Raw genomic sequence first — 19,903 nt, forward strand, 5'->3', positions numbered from 1 at the left:
TATATGACCAGGCCAATCAATCTATTGTCTTGATGCTCCATCTGTCCAATATAGAAATGTCTGCCCCAAGTTTGAGATGCTATTCCAAAGACACACACCCCAGCAAGGGGTATGACAAAGAGAAGTGGGGAGGGAACATGCACTACCATCTCTTCCAGGTTTAAGTGAAACACACTGTCCAAACAGAGCTGTAGGCTTTCCTAATGAATGCAGATTTCTCATTTACATTGCTATAGTTTTCCTCTTCGTCTTCTCCTTCCTGTTTGCTATATATATATTTTCCTTTTTATACTTTCCCCACCCCATCAAAAGCAATGGGTATCATGGGTATCATCCATGCTTGTGTGCATTATCCTCAGTAACACACAAGTTCCTCTTGATGTGAACATGCTTTCACAGGTGGCAGTGCTTCTGTTTTACGTGGCATATAAAACACATGCCTGAAATATCAGTCACGGAAACAAAAACTGCTGCTTTGGCGGTGGTGATCATGAACAACACTAAACAATAAAGATGATGATCAATGCCAGAATATCCATGACCCAGTCACAGTGTTCATAGGCATCTATTGATCTGGAATGTGTTCCCTCACTTGCTATTAAGCATTGTTCTAACTAGCTGGATGTGGCTCTGGGCAGCCTGGTCTGGTGGTTGGCGGCCCTGAACGTAGCAGGGGGGTTGAAACTGGCTGATCATTGTGGTCCTTTTCAACCCAGGCCATTTTATGATTCATATCAAATCATGATATGATTTGATTCTAGCTATGTGTGGATTCAGCTCAACTGGGCTTTTAACATCACCATTCTCTACAAGTGATAGCAGTCAAACAACTTTAAGTGTGGAAGTTCAGAAGAAACACCTCCCCCATCATTCTCTCCTGACATGAGAGAAGTTAATTCTAAAAGCTTCTTCCCCTGATATCCTGACATCATTACTGTAAGGGACAAAGAAATTTGGAATTCCTTTCTGTGCCTTTCTGGTTACTAAGACAATAAAGCAAGAAACCAAAACACCGGCCTCTCTTCAAGCACCCTGGGGCTCTGTCGTTAAGTTACCTTTCCCAATGACCAGTGAGAGCACCCAAAACTTTTCAGCACAGTCAATGAATATCTCCACTTTCCTATGCCCCTTTGTCACATGATGTCTTGGCCATGCTCAGCTGAAGGAAAGCAATTCAGACTGCTCAGGAAGCAAAGGCTGGAGCTGGAGCACCGCTGACACATGCAGGAAGACCTGGTGCACAGGGAATAACATTCCCACTCTTTAGATACAGTGTCTTCAGAGAAGAACATGGAAATTTGCATTGCAGGGCCCACTGCAGCAACCATCGAGACAAGCACTAAAGCAAAGGGTGCCCAGTAGAAGTAAGGAATTGGATGTTCCCGCATCCAGGAACACAACATGAAGATCACATAAGGGAAGAGGGGGAGAGACATCCACCTGCTGCAGTGAACAGGCCAGCATCTGTTTCTGTGCCTGTGTCTGTGAAAAAGGTAAAGAAAAGGAGAGAGATGGGCAAAAGAAAAAATGAATGGTTTGCATGTGCAGAGATATATAAGGGAAACTGGATGTCAGTCTAAAAAATGTGCACCAAACTGTCAGGGCTTCTAACTAGAGGTGGGCTTCTCCATCTCTTATGTCTCTTATTCTGTTTCTGAAAGAAAAGCTAAGTTATGACCCAAATGCTCATCTTCTGTTTTAAAGTTGTACTTCAGAAACGATTAGGAGCTGAAGCTCAGGGATGAAAGTGAGCATTTCAGAGAACAACTTCTGCATCTCCTGTGTGTTGTAACCTTAACACAAATGGACGTGCATTGCTGCCTTCTGCTTGTTCCTGGCAGCAAAAGAAAGGACAGGTAATGAGGATGTATGTGTCACTGTGACAATAAGATGTGGAATTACAAAGAGATGCAGATCCACAGGGTTTTTTTAGGCAACGCAAATCCAAGGGGAATAACAGCTGGACTTTGGGTTCTAATCCATTTGGTACTTGCTTCACTTCTCATTCATCTGCAGCAGGGATGCTGTGAAGTGGGAACATCACATTTCTCAGGGCTAAGGACAGTTGTTTCACTGAAGAAGCATGTGGATTTAGGCGGGTTCATTCTCTTCTGCTCTCCACACCTGGCAGAGCATGGGATTAGCAAGGCACCCGGCGGAGGGGGAGCTGGGAGGATGGCCTCCTTCTGCCATAGCCCTCTGCTATGGAGGAGCAGTGATGATGTGGTACAATAGCAACTGCATGCTGCCTCCCTGTGTGCATGAGAGTTGTATACGCTCAGCTAAAAATAACCTCCTACTGCTGTCCCTCAGTTGGGGTGGAAATTAGCTCATGTTTGCATCGAGTCTGAAAAGATGAGTTCATCAGTATTCTGATGGCTTCCCAGAGATTGCTGGGAGGAGTATTTAAGTGAACGGAAGCTAATGGTAACAACGCTATTTTTGTACGGCACTTAGTCGTTACAACTCACGTCCCCCTGATAACACCATTCTAAAAGGTCCCTCTTTACAGAAGTGTATCTGCAAGAGAAACTGAGCTTAATAAAGTACGTTGGGAAGCTGAACTACGCATGCACTGCATTCTCACTTCACTTAGGAATCAACACGGATCTGAGTGCAGCAGCACCACAGAACCTCTGCCCTGAGCAGCCAGATTGAACAGCCTTCTTTCAATGGGAAGAAGACTAAGCCCTCCTCACACGAGCAATTTTCTATCGTGTAATGAGTGCCACATGCCTGCTAATAGGGCTAAATGCCTTCCTACAGCCATGCTAGTCTGAGGGCAAGGTCACACACGTAGAAACACTTCCCTCTCTCCAGCCAGGCATGGGAAAACCTGCACAGCTATCCCTGTGAGCGGGGACACAGCTGATCTGGGAAGGGACCCAAGCCCTGGAATCCGCAGGAAACCGAAATTAAACCCTCACACTAATGATATCTCTGCGTGACTCTCCCTCGCTTCAGTTCTGGAAGCATCCCCCGTGGGAAACACAGCTGGGGAGTATTTTGGCTGCGATGATGTCAGCCTGCTTCTGATAGGCTTCTGGATAAGGTGACACTTTGCTGGATGAGCCCGGCGCGCGCGTCTGTGCAGCCTCGGACCCAGCATGCATTCCGCCAGAGGATGGCAGTCCGCCCTCTGCAAAGGACCGCACCGTGCCAGCACATCCACCAGCTCAACACACACAACGCTACCTGCTGGTGCAGGGACCAGGCTCTGCTGCAGAAAGAGAAATGAGAGCGAGGTGACCACTGCGGAGGGGAGACCGCCGCTTCTGAAATCTCACGACTCAAAGCACCGGGGCAAATCATAGGAACTGGTTCTGATTCAAGGACAGGCCCCTACTGATGGGGCCTGTGGTACACAGCTCTCACTGTGAGAACCACAATACGGCTTGGAGGTGAAAAACAATCAGTCCTTATCCTGAAGGTATCCAAGGCCCTAAGCTGATCTTTCTATCAGTCCACTCGGTGATGCACACACATCTACAGACAAAATACATGGGGAATCTGCAAACTGACATGAGAAAGTGACTGTGTCACATGCAGTGATTCCCCTGTCTGTGCAGTTTGGGAAGGATAGGACACCAACTTGGAGTTGGACTCGATGATCCTTTGAGTCCCTTCCAACTCAGGCTGTTCTGTGGTTCTATAAGAATTCTGTGTGCGTGCTTTAATCCTCAGTACCAGATCTCTTTGCTTTTCCTACTCCAAACTGTCAGTCACAGGTGCTTTCCTGCATCCCCTTCCGGCTCCCCTCTCCCTCTCTCCCTCTGGGCATCCGTCTCTGAGGATGCAGCATCAGGGTGCTGCCCTTTGTAGCACTTGTGTTTCAAACCAAACCCAAAGCACTTGAAACAAAGTTATACTTTAAATGAGCACCTCTAGAGATCACACTATCTCTTACATCTAATCTGCTCCAGCTTCAACAGAACAGCATCTCAATTGCTCAGAAAACAAACAGTATTAAGATACTGCTTTATGATCAGTTACCATCTTAATGTAAGAGTTACTTTGGAAAATTACAGGATTTTTCCTATCCTGGAAACCTGTGAGATACAAAGTTCAGAAGTACAGCCTGCCTGGCCACCTCAATGGTTTTTCTTTCCAAACTTCCCTTGAACACACAGTTTATGTGAGCTGTGCAGTGTTTAAACTATCCACAGCTGAAGCCTTGGTAGAACTCCGCAGTGTTTTGGTAACTTACGTGTGTGAGTGGATGTGTTCCCAAAGAGCTCCAAGCTGTCTCTCAGCCATGGAAATTCACAGCCTTGTGCCCTACCTATTGCTCAAGGCTAAGATTTGTGCTGAATCTAGCCCAAGCTTTCTGGAGTGGATGGTCAAAATCACCTCTGAGAATGCAAAACAGCCTCTCGTACCGCTGAACTTATTTTGTATTTTAATAAAAAAACACAAAGATCGTGTAATTTCTCCTATGGGTTCTTGAGCTATAAAATACAGCAGGATTTATACCAAATCCTGACCTTTGTGTAGGCCCACGGGTGGCAGCAGATCCACCCATGTGCCTTGACTCTGACAGTGACACACTTGACCATACTTTGGCAAATCTCTTTGCTGCCCAGTGTCTTGGTTTGCCCCTTATCTCAGACTGGTTTTTCATGATGTCAGGACAGGCTTTTTTCCTCACTGTGTGTTTCAGCAGCGCTGGGTGCAGACAGGCTGGGGCCTCAGGTGGTATTGCCTTGAGTAGTATAACACTGCTGGGATTTCCTGTGCTTCCCTCGAACTGAGGAAGGCACTGAGAGTAATCCCATAGTATTTTAACCTGGGTGTAAGACAAGAGGGCAGACTGGTCCCTCAGAAAGTCACAGATATCCCATTTTATATCCAGGAAGCTACACCTGTCATCACTGTGACCCTGATGGATTCACCGGCACTGTGAGACAGGTGGTTTTGGGGCCAGGGTCAGCCTCATAGAGGGGTGTGAAGGGTGAAAAACTACCCTGGGCAGGTCTGAAGCAGCTGGGGCACACTGAGGTACCCCCATTACTCCCCCAACTCCCCGCCCCGTGTCGCTGTTACCTGTGCTCTATGCTCTCCAACCGCAAACTGTATCACAGCAATGCCTGGGTTATGGCTCTCTTCGATCCTCTCCACAGTGCTGGAGTCTATTTTCAGGTCATTGCTAATTTCCGCGCTCTGTATGAAGTCTTCTGTTTTTAAGTCCTCTACTTTCTTCAGCTCTCCGTTGGCCAGCTGGATGATTGACCCCTTCATGAAGTAGGGAGGCAGCGTGGGGGGGGCCGCAGCGGGGGACGCGATGGACTGCACCACGGGGAGGTGGATCTGCGCCTGCACCATGGTGGCCTGGTAGGCGGGCTGGGTGGTGTGGGGCTCGGCGCTGAAAGCCTCGCTCTTGGGGACAGCGGTGGTGACAAACGTGTGAGGCACTGCTGCGAACTGGGGAGACGAGGTGACAATGGCCGGCGTGACGCCCGACGGCTCAACGTCGGCGCTGCCGACCGGTATGAGCAGGGGCTGCGTGCCGGGGATCACCAGGTGCTGGGGCAGCCCCCCGGGGTACCCCAGCGCTTGCTGCTGGCTGCTCAGGTAGCCGATCACCGGCGGCTGGGTCCCGGCGTAGAAGGCTGTGGCCGGCAGCCCCACCGGGAGCTGCTCGGAGGCGCTGTGGGTCGTCTGGATGACGGTGTGGGGGGACAGCGTGGCCACGGCCTTCACCCCCTCGTGGCCCAAGGCCTGCTGCGGGGACAAAGCATAGGAGCGGTGGGTTGGCTTTCCTAGGTGCAAGCTTCCCTTGTCGTTGAGGGCTGAGGGAGAGTTCTCTCGGTTGGTGGCCTGCTGCACCTCCAAGTCCGCGGTTGGCGTGCTGCTGTTGGGGACCACCATGACGGAGGCTCGGACCCCTGAGGACTCCCGGGCACCATAGTCGGCAGGGCCCGAGTGCACCACCACGTGCCTGGTCTCGTAATGGTGAGGAGCTGATTTATTGCCTGCTTTGACCAGACCCATGTCAGCAGAGGGCGAAATGCCGTACCTCCGGCTCTTCTCTATCTCGCCGTTCAGCACCTCCTTGGCCTGCATGGCCTGCAGCCGGCCGCTCTCGGGCTTCTTGGGGGCATCCCTTGTGACAAAGTGCGAGGCATCACTGTACTGCACCACAACCTGGGAGGAGGGGCCGAGAGTGAGTGTGTGGGGGATCACCGTCTGGTGGGGGTGCAGGGGGACCGGGATGGTTGGAGGAGAGACGTTTCTGACCGCGCTCTGGGGAGAGCTGGAGATGTGGACGTACTGATTCTGCTGGGCAGGTGGAGGAGACCCCGCAGCGATCAGCCCGGGCGTCCTAACCAGGTGCGGCTCGACTTTGTGCCCCTGCTGGCTTAAGCCGCTCATGCTGGCCAGCAATGTGGAATAAGCCTCCAGCTGGGAGCGCTGGGATGGAGTGGTCGCGACAGCTGTGGCCGCCGCCACGGCGCCGGTTGCCGAATTGGCGGTCGGAGAGATCAGCTGCGAGGGGATGAACCCGGCATATGGTCCGCTGTACTGGGGCCCGACGAACTGGAACGTGTGCTGCAGGTGCGTGTACTGCACAGGGGAGACGGGGGTCCCGGACTGGGAGAGTGCGGACGAGTACACGGTGGGGAGCGTGGTGGGGGCCGGCACCGACCTGGGCGCGCTCGGTGGGGAATAGTCCAGCCCCGCCGGCGACGGCTTGTGCAGGCCCTGCTGCAAGCCCACCTCCGCCGACGTTCCCCCGGGCCTGTGCCTGCCCCCTAGGCTGCTCTGGCTGCCGGGGAGCCATGCTAGGTTGTCCGTGCGGTGGTTGTCATTCGGCAGGACCGGCTTCACCTCCGAAGGCAGGCTGGTGGCGGGGATCTCTCGCTTCTTGGGCGGCAGGCATTCATTGCTCCGCTCTTGGTTGGATTTCATCTTTCGCCGTCCCCCCTCCACTGTGCTTGCTTCACTGTCTGGCTGGCTCTGATTTCAGTCTGATAAATGGAAAGTCACATTTGATTTCTGCAAGGGATCCAGTGACTTCATGAGGAATCATCTCCCCGTGAGCACGATTCTCCAACGGCTCCTCTGGATTCTGCAACGAGAGGGTGGGTGAGGGAGGGCGAAATCACAATGTCAGCACTGGGGAATGGGGACAAAAAACGTGACACCTCAAACCAGCACTTAAGAAAGAGAGAAAAAAGGTAGAATGCCAACCCAGCTGGCCATTGTTGCTCTCATCTCAAGGAGCAGTGGACAGCTGTGCTGTAAAAGAGCAGCTAAGATTCTGGGCATATCTGTTTGCACATTCTGAAAACAATTAAAACTTCAGGCAGGTTGGAAACTCTCTGACACCATAAGGTGTCAGATTTATCTCCCAGTGACTCAGAGGCTCACTTCCTTCCCACTGCACCTTCAAGGTTCACTCTTCCATTCTTTCCTTTCCCTGCAACAACAGCATTGCATTCACACTACCATGTCCTAAAACGCCTGGGAACCTGGTGTGACCTCCTGCACAATATGTGCATAGCAGCTGGCAGCTGTACATGGAGTGGAGGGAAGGTGAGCTACTGCAGAGCCCTCAAATGCAGCACTGTTGCTGGACCAAGGAGGCTGTGGGCAGCCTGAAGACACTCCAGGAAGGAGAAGGTAAAGCTGAGCAAACTCCATCCCTTGAGGTATTCGAGGCCGTAGGCAGCCTGATCTGATGGGTGGCAGCCCACCCCATCGTAGAGGTTTGGAACCAGATAATCTTTAAGGTCCCTTCCAACCCAAGCCATTCTGTGATTCTATGACTCTACAAACTTGGCCCCAGAGATGCCTCATTTGGGAAAGCACATCCAGATCTTCCTGATCCCAACTGAGAGTCCCCATAGTGGTAAAAGCTCAGGATATTGTAGGGATTGGAGCAAAACCACCTATCCTGCATCACATTCACCCATCCAAAATCAACAAGTGCAAAATTAGGTCCTTAATCTATTTTATAGGGAAAACATCATAACTGAATCATGTCACGCTTTGAAAGAAAACCTGACAGACCTCCCCTACCTGCCTGACAGCAACAATAAACTTTAGGGAAAGGGACAGTTCCCAGCCACTATCCAGTCCCTGGCTTTCTAGATGTGTTTCTGGCTGCCCTGAAGGAGTTGCGAGCACGGCTGCTCACACGTTAGGCATTCTTGCAAGAAAAGTTGCATTGTGTGAAAGAAAAAGGGAGAAAGAAGATGGAAATAGGATATAAGTCACTTAAAAGTGAATGCTGAGCAACAGAAATGATAACTATCTTATGGCAAATAATATTCCTTTGGGGGATTTCCATTCCTATTGCCTCACGCCTAATGAACAACAAGCCTGATGTCTGTAAGTGCACACAGTGCATTGAAGACATACCAGGTTAAGGTGAAACCTATCTTTAAGAGCATTCTTTGCAACTGTGGTTCTCCAAGCTGCCATAATTCATCAGAAGCCCAAAGCATCCAATGGTTTGATACAATTTGTCTCAAGTTATTTTTTCTGTATGTTAAAAACAGAGCTAACAGCAACAGCCACACAGACCCTACAAAAACAGCCTGTTGTTTTGCCTTCACCCCCTCCACAGGTTGAATTGAGAAACCAGAGAAACATGAGCTGTAGGTTTGGGACCAGGCTGCCGAAAGGACTACATTTTGGGGCAGATTCTCTGCATTTGGACAGACGGAAGACAGAAGGAAGTTCACCCAAACGTGGGGCAGCCTCCTGAGAGCAAGAGCCAGTGATTCCCAGAGCACGGCTGCTCAGCTCTGGTCTGCCTTGACCCGCCAGGCATGGGCAGCCGGGAGCAGGCCCCGCCACCAGCACGGGCCTTCCCCTCCTCCTCGCAATTGCTCGCTGTGTCTTGGCAACAGCTAAAATTATTATCTTACACATGACTTACAGATTTTTATTTTTACGTCCAACTAAAAATAAAATCGCCGAGCTCACATTTGCGCAGTCATCCTTAGTTAAGTTTAGCTCACTGTAGCCTCCTGCCCGGGGCGGTCAGGCTGGCGGATCAGTCAGCGGTTCATGGCTGGGCAGCTGAAAGGGAGCCTGAGCGTGGGGCTGAGCACGGCCAGCTCCTTTGGCGGCAGTGGATGAGCCAGCCAGCCCCACACACAGTCGTTCCAACAGGTGGAGGCACATGGATTCAGATTCTCCGCATCAAAACTGCTAGTACAGAGCTGCGTGACACCCGGTGAAGCTTTGCTTTGTGGGAGCTGAAGCAAAGGTTTTTTTCTGATGAATAGGATGGAACAGATGAGTTCTGGGTAGTCCCCAAAGCCAATGCTGATGTTCTTCAAGAATACCATGAGCTAATTCTTCAATTTTTTCTTTTGTGAGTCTTTCATATGGCTCTTTTCATCATCACGGGTGACAAAAGGGCTACCCCGCATCTCCCGCAAAGCACAGGAGGAACGAGCAAGCCTAATGGAGGCAGAGCAGGAGGCAGCTGTGAAGGCTGCCCCACTTTTCCAAGCCCCACTACTTCACAATTCCACTTTGAACTCCAACAGACACAGGATGGGATGTGCAGAAATGCAAATGTGCAGCAGAAAGCAGCCTATCTCTGCTCCAAGACTTAGAAGTGAAGTGGTAAGTTTTCAGCATAATTCCAGTTCCAGCAGCAGCAGCAGCAAAGATAACACAGGCCTGACTGTGCTCGGCAAGCAAGACTAAAGTGCCTCCAAGGCAAGAGGTACAGGGCATGGTTAAATGCTTCCTAGCTGGCTGCCCCAGAAAGATGAACACTGCCTTCTGAGGTGTGGCACACAGTTTATTATTTGTGTGCTTTTTTGGGGGATCCGAGTCGTTTTTCCGACTATGGAGATTTCCCTTCTCTCTAATTTCAGAGCTGTCGATCATGACTTGCAAGATATGCAAAACAGCAGCTAGCACCAGGAGATTTTTTGCTCCCGCTTTGTGTATGTGCTTCACAAGAGTGTGCGTGCATGCGTGTGCAATTATGGCTTGGAAGGTAACGAGGACAAAGAGATCAGGGACAGCAGCTGGACTTCGGTATCTCTGGCAGCTCGTACACAGGGAGCATTGCTAAAGTGTCTGGACAGTCCCTGTCCGCTGGCAGCCTGCCCACACAAATTCCTGGAAAGGCTTAAGGCAGAAAAATAATCACTCGGAGGAGTCACCATCTGGGTTTACTCTGGTCCCGGAGGCATTGCTCGCTGGAGCTCAGGATGTGCATTTCTCATGCACAGCTCCAGCATGCCTCCGCAACGCACTTCAAACCTCACTACGCCTCCCGGAACACTATTTTTCTATTTATTTCATCTAACGAATCTAAAACCCACTAGAGCATACTGGATTACAGCCTGAAGGGCTGGCCACCTTTATTTATCACCTTTATCCAACACACCACTGGGTCTCCTTTCTGTCAGGCAACACCACCCCGCCTGGCAAGGCTCCAGCAATGAAATGCTCACAGCGTACACCCAAACACCCAGCCCCTGAACGACACCCGGCACACAGCTCTGTGCCTGCCGTGTTCCTGCAGGGGATGGCAGTGCAGGCTCACGCTCCTGCCCCATGCCTCCTGCTCACCCCACTCTGACATGATGAGTGGGCAATGTCAGCATCACCAACTGTCAGAGGAAAGGGAAGGCACTCAGTCCTCCATCCCCTCCTCTGCACTCTGAGGAGCTGGGCACCTCCAGGACTGAGAGGCTACAAGGCAAGGGATGCAGAGCGCTCTGCAGCTGCACATTTCTGGCTGTAGCCTCTCAGGATTGCATTAGCCCTGCCATGCGCATCTCAGTCAACAACAGCTACGTAAGTTCCTTATCTGACCCCACCGATTTCATGGCTCTCTGGCAGATTTCCCAGAAGGGCCAACTGGAGAGAGCCATTAATAAGGAACATGAAAACCTCTAACAAAATTTGAAATTCCCCTCCACAAACCAAAGGATTCCTTATCAACACTGCATCTGCAAGACAGATTGTCCACTGCAATGCTACCTCTTATTATACTTCTGGGAATCCACCCCAGCAAATTGCTACAGGTTTCTGCAGAGCGAGCAGCTATTTTGTGCATCTTTCTTCTCCTCGGTCGGATCAGAGAACCTCTGGACAATACAAAGAGTGACTGATAGTGAACTCAATGATTCAATCACTGGGCTCCTCCACCCAGTTCCATGACAGCTTCCACACACATGCAGCACGATGCAGCAGGTGGCCTGAGCTGCCCTAGCCACCAACTACAGCATCCCTTACTCCACGTTTCTTCCAAAGGAGTCCCTATCAGAGTCAAGCCCTCATCCTCCAGCATGTGCTGCAGATGCCAGCACCCTGCTGCTAAGCATGACCAAATGGGCAGGCTGGTACTGGAGACAAGGTCATGTTTGCTCCCCATGCCATGACCCTGCCTGCGGCAAGGCTGCCATTGGAGAGCACAGAAATCCCCTGCCTTGCAGAGCCCAACCCTGGCACTTACAAACCATGAGTCAGAGCTCCTTCATGCTCCTGAAACTTGTGGTACTGGCTCAGAAAGAGAAGATTTCTTAACATGATAAAGGTAGAGGGATTTTTGCCCTTTTCAAGACAGTTTTAGCTTACCCTTCTGTTGGGAGAGGCCCTTCAGTCTCGAGGCCTCTAGCTTCTCTGCAACCCACAAGACCAGAAACACATTATTTTAGATAAAAGTGGAATTTCCCACTTTATTATCTGACATCAGGAACTGGAGTTTTGCAAGGCAGCATCAGGTACCTCGGAGCCAGTGACAAATCTTCATGAGCTGACAATGCTGATTGCAGAGCAGTTTCTTTGAGGGTGAAGCACCAGCCTCCAGAGCTCTCTGCTGCCAGGGAGGGAGGAAGAGAAAGATGTAACCTGTACAGGGCAGAGCCAAGCATGCAAGTGTGTACAACTTCACAGCTGGCCCTCTTGGAATTGTACATCAGAAGTGCACATCGGTTAGCCAAGGAAAAGCACATCTCTGTAGCTACAAGGGGAAGACTTGAGTTTGTAGTTGGGCTGCTTATGTCTTGGGTTTCAATTCAGGCAGAACACGAACTATGGTCTGACATGACATGGGCACGTGCTCCAGCAGTGCAACCTTTCACCAGAGTGCCACGTTTAAGCAGACCATTAGAGATCTGTAAAAGCCCTCCTGGACAGATGCAAGATGTAACCTTTATTTTCCTGCCCAGCGCTGACTGCTACCAGCTGCAGGATGTCAGATCTGAAGGACCGGCTCGGCTGATATTACACAAGAAAATCCTTGACTCTTACACCAATCTCCCACAGGCATTTCTGCAGCTTAAATGAGTGAATAGAGCTCATTTATAAACAAGCATAATACAGAAATTACTTTGTTGATGTTTTTCCTTTATCTAAAATGTCCCAGCTAACAATGGGAGCTGCCTACACAATTTTCCATTGAAAATTTCACGAGTGACTATAAGCGTAGCAACACCCACTCGCCACTCGTTTTAACTTGTGACAGAAACTGTCATGCCTGCATGAACACATTTGCACCGCAGATATGTCACACGGGTCTCGTTCTGTGTGTCTCAAAACGCTCCCTTACAAGCTCCCTTTCCCACCCATGGCTGAACGACTTTAGAGAAGGTCTGGCTTTGTTTCCAGGAGAGATGAGTGTGATCCCCACAAAAAAATGATGGCTCCTGGGGGCGTTCCACCACTTTGAAGCTGCAGCCAGGAGCTCCAGAAGGCAGCAGCCGGCTGAGCTGCCATTGTACAGATAAGCACATGGGTTGCTGGGGAGGAACACGCCGCCACGCCAAGCTGATAGGGGGATCGTGCAAGAGCAGGGCTGTGGGGCCAGGCTGGGAAGGCCAGCTGCATGCTTGTGTCCTGCACTGGGAGCCCTTCCTGCTCACTGCTCTGCTGCTCCATTCCACATGCTAGCCTATTAGTTGCAATTAGTCCTTTTGTAAGGTGTTAGAGATGAATTCATGTTAAATTTCCCTTGAAATGGATTCCTCTCCTTTCAGGCTCCATTCAGCAAAGCTGTAACTGTCAGCAATTTCATCCGAGCTCTCGCTCATGGCCCAAGCCAATAGTTGGTGCCTTGCCAAATCAGCCTCACCAACCATTACATCTGTCAAAACCAAATTGCCAGCAGCTCACCCCTGGCCTCAAGGCACACAGCTGTGCCTGCCCTGTGCCACAGAAGATGCAAGGGACCTCAACATTCCCCTCTTCCCATTCGTTTCTTCTTTCTTTCTCTAATTCCTCCATTTCTCTTTTTAACTCAGAGTTGGTTCCGTGTGGGCATGCCCTACAGCATCACCTGTCCCAGTCCTACACAGACCCTCACCGGAGATGTGAACATTCTACGCCTCAGTGCACACAGGAAGGCATGCTGGCTTCCACACAAAAGAAAGAAAAAGCAGCCAAACCCACTGGTCTGCAGCTCCCTTCCCTCTACAGGAGCAGCCCACAGCACCAGAGGACAAGTCTGCTATTCTCCATCCTGCAGGAGCTTCCCTCCTGCACAACAGAAGCACAGGCAGCAGATCTAATAGGTAAAGGGAGTCAAATTCACCACCAGTGGCACTTGGCTGAGGCCAGCACAGCGAGGCCGAGATGGCCCCCATTGCTCTATCTGACAAGACAATGCAGAAAACCATTAAAAGAAAATGAAGTAATGCAGGTTTACATCAACATAGCAGGATACGCAGTCACAGGCTCCAGTCGCAATTAAAAAAAAGCATTCCAACTACAAATGCAAATCAGCATTGCTCTCAAGCAGGGAACACTGTCAAATGAAGGCGGTGTGCTAACAGCAGTGCCAGTGCTCTCAATTTAAGTACGTGAGAAACAAAGGTATGTAGCATCCAGGACTGCCAGAGAGAACTTGCTTTAAACTGCAGTCAAAAAGAACTGGGAGGATTTAAAAACGCCTTTTCTTACAAAAAGCAGATACAAGAAAACCTTTTTCTCCCCTTCTCCCAGCCAACAGAGAGAAGAAAAATAAATCACAGAACTCCCATAAAGGTTATTTATGTAGGAGTCTTGAACTCAGGAACTAAAAAATTCCTCCATTGGACACGCAGGTCTGTGAATCACAGCTTGGCCATCTGAATGGGCCTCGGGTAAAAGCTGCTGAGCAACAAAGACTCAGTGCTGCAATTGCTCAGTGAAAGCATCTGACCCATCTGCCACTCAGAATCCGAGGTGCAGCGACAAGTTACCCCTGACACCAGCAAAATGGACAAAAGGATGATGAGCTACCTGCAGCTGGTTTCAATCAAAAAGCCCAGTAATTACTGCAACCCTCTCCTGTGGCTCATATGGAGCGCAGCGTGGAGCTGTAAAGCATTATACAAGTCTAATGCACTGCCAGATCTCTCAGAGCAGTCAGCAGCCAAGTCACTCCCTCCCACCATTGGCTCAGCTTCATTAACTTAATCAGGTGTTCATTCATTCATTCACTCATCCATTCAAAAAAAAAAAAAAAAAAAATTACACTAAACCTGGCAAATAGCCAGTGCCATGTATGCAGGGAGCATGCTCACAGCAACCACTGGGGTGAGAAGAAAAAGGGTGAGATAGGCATTTATCAGCCTTTGTGCAGGGGCATGGGTTTTGCATGGAGCCTGGGTGAACATGTACCTTTGCCACAGCCTCCCAAAAAGCACTGGGGGCTCAGAAGCTGCAGTGGGGGCAGATGCAGATTCTGGAGAGCGTGGAATTGAGAACAGCCTTGTGAGTGCAGCCAGCAAGCAGCAGTTATTCTCCAGAGCAATGGACTAATTAATTAATTTGTTTATTTAGGGGGAAAAAAAATAGGAATTGTGGCAGGATCGACTCAAATAATTTTGCTGCAAGGTTCCTACCCTTTCATTTGCACATGCTACATATGTTGCACAGCTTAATCCAAGCAGAAGGGAACAAAGCAGAAAAGAAACACACAAACAAAGAAAAAAAGAAAAGAAAAAAGAAAGAAAGAAGAGGAGCTTCATACAATTGATGATAGGAGCATTTGCTAATGGAAATCTGCTTGACTCTTGTATCCAAAACGTAAGACTCTACATCCTCTAGCATTCAAGCATCAGATAGGAACCCCCTCACTTGCTCTCCTCAGCCCTTACATGTAAGTTTGCAAGGAACATTATTTCTTCCCTCTAGCTGTCATCAGAATGACTTTCACTGCATTTGTTTTTTCCAGCAAACTACAAGAAAGCTGCTTTATGACTATTCCAAAAAGCAGGCCTCAAGAGTCAGAGCTGACTTACTGTGAAGAGCTTCACGTAGTGAGCCAGGCTGGGCAATAAGGAAAGGGGAGAGGTGTTACATTTCCCACAGTGGAAGCTGAACAACAGTGTGAAAGCAGTCAGAATCTCTCCCCTTTATCTCACTCTGCCCTGTGCAAAAAAATACAGGCAGGTTACTGCGAGCAAGTTCATAACTGTGACATGGAGATACACAGCACTGCAGCTACATCGAAGTACAACTTACAGATGGGCAATAACAAAAACTGTAGTCCCTGGTGCAAGCCCTGAAGTTATTTCTCTTTGGACAAAAAAGCCCAACACAACAGAACACGTATTCTAAGGCCATGATCCATGGTACAAACAGCAAATCAGACACTCCAACAAAGAATCTAGAAAGGGTGACTAACATATGGCCAAGCTACAAGCCTGCAGTTTAGATGTACTGTAGAACGTAAGCTGAAGACCACAGACCATCACCCATTATTCTGGACCCAGCTCTTGTATCGTTTCCTGCATTTCTCTGTAGGTGTATGTACTGAAGAGCACTACGTACCTACTAGCATCTGGGGAACCAGCCACCAGCACCTGGTACACAAGCTAAAAGAGCATTCTATGTATTGTAGCTCCTCCACGAATGAACGGTGAAATACTGCTGAACAGTGCTTCTTTGACTGTACCAGACAACAGCACGTAAGAAGTACTAATCAGAAAACAAGAATTACTCCAGTTGCCTTTACTGTAGTAGGATTCTAAAAGAGAAAGACAAGAAAAGGTGTCTGAAGGTGAAACATTTTTTTCTCGTAGTCCCTGGTCTTCTGCCTTCCACACCGTGCAGAACACAGGCCAAACCTCAATGTAGTCTACATTAAAGTCAGTCTCCTTCTCTGGAAGTTCAATCTTGAGCTAAGGGCCTTTAAGTCATCCAAGAACCTAAACACTGTCTCTTTCATTACCACTTTCCCTATTTCTAATTGTTCTCTAAACAAGATCCAAAGCTTTGAGGTTCCTTGTGTTCTTTCCACTTCACCTCCCTGACATTACTACTTCATTCAAGAGACAGTGCAATTCTTTCCTCCTCTGTCCACTCTAGTCTATGTTAGCTTTCCCCCTCCCACCCAATCGGTTGCTCTTCTTCCAACAGCATCTTCCTTTTCTTCCACCAAGGCACCACACCGTAGTATGGCTTCATTCTTGTTTTCTCCATCACACTCAGGAGCATCCAGTGAGGGGTGACTTCTAACATAAGAAACAGCTATGTGAGTTCTAAAGCAGGTCACCAGACGCATGTACATAAGGCAGTGAAAGAAGAACAACAGCCTACAGATGCTACAAATTCCAAATGATCCAACGTTTGGTAGAGGTTCTAGTTCAATCTAGATAAAGAAAAAGGATGTGGTTTGAGGCGTTCTGGCTCTTTATATGAATCATTTCACTTCTGCCTCTGAAAGAAGCATTAGAAGAATGTGGGGTTTCATGATTCAAGGCAGGAGAATGAGAAGACAATATCTCAGCATTCTGAAATGAGGCTTGCGTGTCTAACTGCACTGCCAGCTCAGAGTTCACTTCTCACAAGTGTCAAGTATATTTTCCCTTCCATATCTTTGCAAGCCCCAGTTCTGTCTGTTGTCATCACTCATGGGATTTACCTAATCCCCGAAACAACGGAAAAAAAGTCATTTTTTTTCTGCCGGAGAAACAGAATCAAGTCTCAAGCACACACTGAAAAATTCAAATTGTGCGTATCATTTACTGTACCTCCATTCATTCACACTGTGTTGACAGTATAAATGCAAATGATGCCCATAAAAAATGCTGAACTGTGGTCCAATGTATTCAGCGGTATTTCTCAAAGATTTCCACTCACTTCTACTGTTCTCTGCTCACATTCCTCACACTTCAGCACATTCAAGCAGCTGCCTATTTATATAAACACAGCCTGAAACAGAAATGTTGATCTCCTCTTCTTCAAAGCTGCTGGCTTTAGCTGCATCCACTGGTCTGAAGTAGGAAGCATGGCAGAGGCAATGAGAAGGTACAATTCCTTTGAAAACTATGTAGGTTGCTCTGAAAGTAATGCCTCCTATTTATTTCCAGGGAAATAACAGATACAAAATGCACAATAACCCTATTTGATGGATCAAATTCTCAGCTACAAAATTCTGTTTTTCAACACAGTCACCACCATCAGTTATGCATTTTGCCACTGATTGACGAGACCTGCATGCTCATGAAAATCTGCACGACTGTCCCAGTTGTGGCTTGCCTTTCACATCGCTGCTGTCACTGCTGCAACACACCACTCGCTCCCTCACTGTGTTCACATCAGCTGTTTGGTCTCCATAAATGTTCAGCTAGTGTTAATGGATATCAATGAGTGCCATTTTTTCCACATGGAGTATCCCACACCTTTGCTCCATACTCACTTCCATGTCAGACACCATTCTCTGAGACTGCCCCACTGGAGCCATCTGTTGCACGGTAACAACATGTAATGGATTATTGGTGGGAAGGTTCAACCTCTACTAACATCCCACCAACATCCATCTCTGACATTGCAGGAGAATATCATAAAACAAGAGGCATTACTTTCAGAGCAACCCTCATATTATCCTTAGATTCAGCTACGAAGAGGGGCTCCATAGCTTCCTCACAAAAAATTCACCCTTACACAGTTTCATGTCTGATGCTAGTGGAGCATGATCTTGACCTTTTAAATTCATCACATCACATCATACACATCATGCACAACTTGCTCTACAGCTCCAGTCACACACAAATACATGATGGTGCAAGTCCAGATATTACTGGCACTCCTTGGACCCACACCAGTGAATCCTGCTCATGACCGTGCATCCTCTATTGACAAGGCTTCCCTATAAGCTTGAGCAGCTTCTTTGCACAGCACTCTTCAATTGCGCATCAGCCCTTCTGTAGTGACAGGCACGTCTGACTGCAGTTTCCCAATATGTATCAGCAGTTACTTCCTATAGGGCTTTGAAGTGTTCCCCCACACTGAGGCAAAGGCAAGACTTAGTACAAAAAAGTACAAAAACCTGTTCTCTAACCAGCCATACCTCACTAACGACAGGATTTTGGTTTCTGCGTCAGCTAAGGGCCTTTCAGAAGCACTCTCACAAAATAAGGGGAAGGGAATGAGATTCAGCTGGGGGTCTGAGTGCTTAAAACCTTTGTGCATTCCTCTTCAAATCAGCACTTAAGCACTGCTCTCCTGGAGAAGAAAACAGTTGAAATAGGCTCAGATCCTCCCACTGCAGAGTAGAACCCACTGGAGAGAATTTCCTGGGAGAAGAAAGCTCTCTGGGGAGTCCCTCACAAAAGCTGCCTTATCTCACCGAGAGGCTCGTTCCAAGGGGGATAAACAGGGAACATCGTGGCACTTCCAGCCTGCGCTCAGACACGCTGTGGCTCTGACAAATAAATGACAGCAGTGAAAGCAAAGTGATAGATGGGATGCATCCCACGATGGGAACATCACGTGCCATTGCACATTGTGAAAAGGAAAAATGATTTTTTTCCTACATTATTTACACTCTCAGGGATTCTTCAGCATTTAATTTGTTTACCGCTCCCTCTCTACCTCCTCTGATCCTTTCTTCTGAATGTATAATGCACAATGAGTTTACATCTGTTAATCTGGTTTGGTTTAGTTTCTTTTTCATGTGTGGTTTTTGACTTGGAGACTCCTTATGGTAGATACATACAGTTTCTCTTTTTTTTTTGTTCTCTGTTTTGTGTTTACAAATGGAAGTTACGTCTTCTTAGAAATGAAAAATGCTCCTGCAAGAGATGATTTCTAATTAGATTTCTAATTAGATTTAAATCTCTCCTAGCTGGGGCAAGACCTTCCAAAGCATTTTGAAACACTGCCATGTTGATTATCCATGCACATGAAAATCCGCATCCTTGCTCCCAGTTGGCAAAACCCAGGAGTCGAAGTGGAAAAAGAACCTTTCTTCTTCTGTGGTAGCACCATTCAACTCACTGCCCATGGGTTAAACACTGCCTGCAAAATCTTTCCTTTCGGCTCAGATTGCTGCTGAAGCAGCACAGTATCTCCTCTGATGCACAGCTGGGTTGAGATGACAGCTACTGTGCCAATTTAATGTGAGGGAAAAGGAGAAAGAGAGAGAAGGGATTGCTGTCTGGTGAAATGGGGCTGAAGGGGCTGCAGCATCTCGGCAGAACCCATACCTGCTGGCCCATCCCATACAGGAGGGAGGAGGGACACGTCTCCTGTACAGACACTGCTTTTGGTGTTTGGAGAAATGGGTTAAAGAGATTTTCTGTCAGTCCGAACTGCATTCATAAAGCTTTACATTTTGGACTGCACTGCTACAGCTTTACCAGCAAAACCTCCTAACAAACACCAGCCTTAGGACAACCTCAGCTCACTAGCAGTCTGCTGGCAAGAGTGGGAATATGCTCGTTGCATCTCTTCACTGAAAATGCTGAAGACTCTCTAAAGTGACAGATTTTAACAGGTGAATTTGACAGCTGTGCTTTGTGATGCCAGTCAGCACAATTGCACTGAAACCGCTTCAGTGAGGAGCTGCAAATGTGAAGGTAACACTGATAGTGCCTCAGCTGTGCAACTTAGGTCACACTCTACCCAAGACTTCTGCTGAGGTCCTCAGCATCCACTAACTGAAGTGTACGGCACACGAGAGTCCCACGGGAGCAGGGAGAGCACCACAAGC

At 48.5% G+C, this 19,903-nt stretch overlaps 1 protein-coding gene across 7 annotated transcripts in view; it reads right to left on the reverse strand.

Moving 5' to 3' along the window:
- Positions 1-19,903, reverse strand: part of ATXN1 (ataxin 1) — a 204,620-nt gene that overhangs the window by 9,415 nt on the left and 175,302 nt on the right. For 6 of the 7 annotated variants that reach the window (XM_090136900.1, XM_031589391.2, XM_090136899.1 and 3 more), the window contains one exon: positions 5,044-7,069. In XM_090136900.1, coding sequence (XP_089993026.1) covers positions 5,044-6,909 — 1,866 coding nt within the window. In that variant the 5' untranslated portion in view covers positions 6,910-7,069. Of the gene's footprint in view, positions 1-5,043; positions 7,070-15,206; positions 18,971-19,903 lie in introns of those variants that run through there. The other variant, XM_090136901.1, reaches the window with a different exon arrangement.

Source organism: Phasianus colchicus, chromosome 3 (assembly GCF_987193195.1).
Source record: "Phasianus colchicus chromosome 3, bPhaCol1.hap1.1, whole genome shotgun sequence".
In the NCBI taxonomy this organism is placed as follows: Eukaryota; Metazoa; Chordata; class Aves; order Galliformes; family Phasianidae; genus Phasianus; species Phasianus colchicus.